The 3,914-nt window shown below is 31.7% G+C and overlaps 1 protein-coding gene across 4 annotated transcripts; it reads right to left on the bottom strand.

Moving 5' to 3' along the window:
* Window positions 1–315: 315 nt before the first annotated feature.
* Window positions 316–2,999, bottom strand: LOC145581025 (F-box protein At3g07870-like). Of its 4 annotated transcripts, none has more exons than XM_081638097.1 (4): window positions 2,845–2,999; window positions 2,574–2,619; window positions 2,140–2,212; window positions 316–2,060 (listed from the first exon to the last, which is right to left on the bottom strand). In XM_081638097.1, exons 3-4 carry the CDS (start codon window positions 2,208–2,210, stop codon window positions 851–853), a joined length of 1,281 nt encoding a protein of 426 aa, XP_081494223.1. In that variant the 5' UTR covers window positions 2,211–2,212; window positions 2,574–2,619; window positions 2,845–2,999; the 3' UTR covers window positions 316–850. The 4 variants fall into 4 exon arrangements, with proteins under 4 accessions (XP_081494223.1, XP_081494228.1, XP_081494237.1 ...); XM_081638102.1 differs by having other exon boundaries at window positions 2,140–2,218; XM_081638111.1 differs by lacking the exon at window positions 2,574–2,619.
* Between the last annotated feature and the right edge of the window lie 915 nt (window positions 3,000–3,914).

The following is a 3,914-nucleotide window of genomic DNA, read 5'->3' on the forward strand; positions in this document are numbered from 1 at the left end:
CTTATATGTCGGTGGCCACGCAATGTGGCAAGTAATTATGGGGTTTACCTTGTCAAAGCTATAGAGGTTACCGGGGTAACTTGGTTCAGTGATGTAGGAGTTACTCTGTTCTTTTGCAAACAGTTTTTCGATGAGACTAGTTTCGCAAAAAACGTGTTGTATATATTTTTTTTTTGTTTTGGTTATTAGAGAAGTTGAAGTTGTTTGGAGGCCGGGTATGTATTCCCTAAAAAATTACATATAATCGAATGGTTGGGGATTTTGAGTGTTATGGTGAATTGATGATAAATGAACTATATAGTCGTGGCACTGCATGTCATCTATTATACTACGTTAAAAAAAAATAGTAACACAAAGTGAAATGTTATTAGTGTACTTAAAAAAAAGTGTAATATTAGTAATATTCCCTTGTAAAAAATACAAAAAAAAAAGAAATTAAAAAAAAAATAGTGGGATGGTAGTTATGATAATTGATGATGTACAAAATTCAGATTAAAACTTGCCTACATTTAGCTGATAGCTGATGTAAAAAAAATCAGATTAAGACGCATTCCTATGTGTGTACTTATCAATCATGACCTCTATAACCAGTTTTTCAGTTAGTAAGAACAACTAGTAATACTTCCTTTAGGATAGAAAACATCTTATTCTATATTATCCAAATGTCAATGACATAGTACAACATGGTTAAAAGCTTTGAATACCTATCAGCAAAAGAGAATTAAATGTAAAACGTTCTTTTAAACCTCTGATCTCCCCAAACTGTCACCAAAGCTAATTTTCTACTACTGGAAACACATCACCAGTGCAATCTAAGAACTGGATGGTGAGAACGAGAATGACTGGCAGGCTAGTCTTGATTATTTTCTGCTTCAACATCGTTATCCTCAAGCAGCAGCCCTGACTTGGTCTTATCTTCCAATGAAACCAGACTTTCCATGTACGCAAAAACTCCATAACATTTTAAACCGTACTTAAAACCAACAAGATTCTTTAATTCATGTGAACTGGGATCAATTAGGACTAGCTCACCATCTCTAGATTCCAACAAGAGGCAGTTATCATTCCAATGACCAACTGGATTCCAAATATGTGGAAGAGGTCCCATTGTATATTGCTTGGTCCAAGATCCTTCTTTAAATGTCCAAATATCAAGAACTTTCTCGGTATCATGGAGAGACAAAAGAGAAAGAGAACCATCATATATTGCAAGACACTCAGAACTTGGCTGAGCATAGTCAGGAACATCTATCTCTTCACATACATTTGTAGCCATGTCAAATGAAATTATCACAGCTTCAGGGCCAAAATTAGGGTATAAGCCCAACCAATAACAACATCCATTCACATACATGTAACATTCATTGATTTTCAAATTGTAAGCTCTAGCCAGATCTCCGCAATATCTCCACGAATCAGTCCTTAACGAGTAGGCAAGGATGGATGAAGGGTGATCGACACCACCAAAAGAACCACTTTCATCACAAGTTTTTCTCCAATAATTTTTTATAACAACCACTTTATAGTCTTTAGTAATAGGATCTAGCCCAAAACCAAAAACTTCGAAAGGAGCATAAGTGATATCAGACGGAAGATCAGGCTTAAAAACCAATTCAGGTAAGGGTTTGCTCTCATTGATGGCCGGATTCCACAAAGCACGAAGGCTGTTATTGTAGCTGAACAAATAATATAATCCATCACAAGGACCACATATAGTGGAGCCACGCATTGTGTCATGGATGGTAGACAGCTGATCATAGGCTAACACTTGAGGAGTTTCATCAAGCAACAGCTCACACAAGATGAGTTCGGCATTGGTTATTTGATAATGAGCCAAAAGACAACCACGCCAAGTATCATTGTTGTTATAGTAGTTATTCAAATGTTTGGATACGAAATCACGACTCGAGATAATAGCATACCATGATTTGCATACGCTCTTGAACTGTAACAAATCTTTCACAGGCAGCCACGACAAAATCTCAATAATAAGACATTCAGGCAAACAAACTTCCACTTGGATTGGAATCAGAGCTGACCTCTCTCGTTCAATCTTGCTTCTAAAAATTCAACAAAATTATTACTATAAGAAATTTGAATTTACAATCATTAGAGTAATCCTCAAAGATGAAAAATCACCTTTCTTTCAAGAGTCGAGCTAGATGGGGGCCCGGTTTTGGCCAAGCGTAACGTTCCAAAGAAAGAGCCATTGCTGCAACTTAAACCGGAAACGCTAATCAACATCCGAATTAATAATTACTAGCTTTTAAAAAAAATTTGGATCAATTCAGAATTGAAAACTGGATTCAAATAAAACAATTTAATGGCAAGATTAGCAGATTAACGAAGGAATAATCAAAGAACGGAGTCATTTGAGATTGATCAACTAGTATTGATTTGTATTAGTTCAAAAGACTGAAATTGGGAATTCAAGAAAAGGAAATTAAAAAAAAAAACATTTAGCAGAAAACAGAGAGGAATAATCAAAGGAGTAATTCGAAATTGATCAACATTTGTATTAGTTCAAAAGTAATGAAATTGGGAATTCAAGAAAAGGGTTATAAAAAAAATACCTTTGGCAGAAAACAAAGAGGAGAGATTGATGAATCCTTTAGGGTTCTAAAAAACAACGTTACCCCAAAAACTTACAAACACGAAATAATAATTCAGAATTGAAAACTGAATTAGGGGGTTTAGATTAAATACAATTTATTCCAAATGCAGATTAAAGAAGGAATAATTAAAGGATCAATTTGAAACTGATCAACATTTGTATTGATAAATAAAAGTAATGAAATTGAGAATTTAAGAAATGGGAAATCTCCAAAAATAAAAAATAAATACCTGGGTGGTTGAAATGCAGAAAACAGAGAGAAGATTGTTGAAACTTTTCGATTGATTACTATGAGTTAGAGAGATTGGGATAAATTATGCCAAAAAAAAATGGGGATTTAGGGTTCTACCAAACAACACCTCCCAAAACTCACTTTTTTTTTTTTTTTTTTTTTTTTGAGGGGACTCATTTTTATTTTATAATAAAAATTAATATCTTTTTTTTATGTCCATTACAATATCATGTCAATTATTATATAAATATTTTTACACTAAATCCATTGTGTTTAGAATATTTACCAAATCATGATATGATTTTTATTTTTTGGTGAACGATATAATATTTTCAATGTCAATTACTATATAAAGATTATTACACCTGATTCATTGTAAAAAGACTTGCGTAGACCTGGTCTACAATAATATTATTGTGGACCCGAGGTCTATACACACACAACTGACTTTATATTGAACATAGTGACCATTATTTTTAACATAGTAACCTTATTTTTAACCTAGTAACCTTTATTAAAACTACTACAACGTTTAATAATATTTTGAACTTGAAATACGATGTTATTACCCTAATTTTAACATAGTGGCCTTTATTATTCATATTGATCAGTATATAAAATATTTCATTACAAAAATAACCACTTAGGCCTATATATTACCAAAATGATTTTTATTTCAATATAGTGAACTTTTTTTAATTATAGTGACCCTTTTTTTTTATTAATAAAACAACCCTACTTTCTCTAATGTTAGTGGTCCACAATAAATTAGTGTGAACCAGGTCCAATTAAGAATTTGTAGATTCATTGTATAGAGTATTTACCAAATCATGATATAATTTAGAAAATTTAAATTTACCAAAGTATGGAAAGAATATTGAGCATTTTTTTGAATAAATACTATTGAATAAGTTTCATTTTTCCTTAAAATAAAAGAATATGTTTCATTTCACATTATATAACAAATTATATGTAAAAAAAGTTGTGATTCAAACATTGTAATGGCTACAAAATTGTTAAGAATATCAATTATCATACATATATATTTATAAATATCCAAGGCTGGTA

The sequence above is a fragment of the Chenopodium album genome, chromosome 2 (assembly GCF_948465745.1).
Source record: "Chenopodium album chromosome 2, dcCheAlbu1.1, whole genome shotgun sequence".
Lineage (NCBI taxonomy): Eukaryota > Viridiplantae > Streptophyta > Magnoliopsida > Caryophyllales > Amaranthaceae > Chenopodium > Chenopodium album.

Excerpts from the sequence above, each read along its gene's own strand:
- LOC145581025 (XM_081638111.1), bottom strand. The coding sequence starts at position 2,210 with ATGGCTCTTTCTTTGGAACGTTACGCTTGGCCAAAACCGGGCCCCCAT. Across the intron at positions 2,061-2,139 it reads GCTCGACTCTTGAAAGAAAG|AAGCAAGATTGAACGAGAGA; the intron begins GTGATTTTTCAT and ends TTGAATTTTTAG.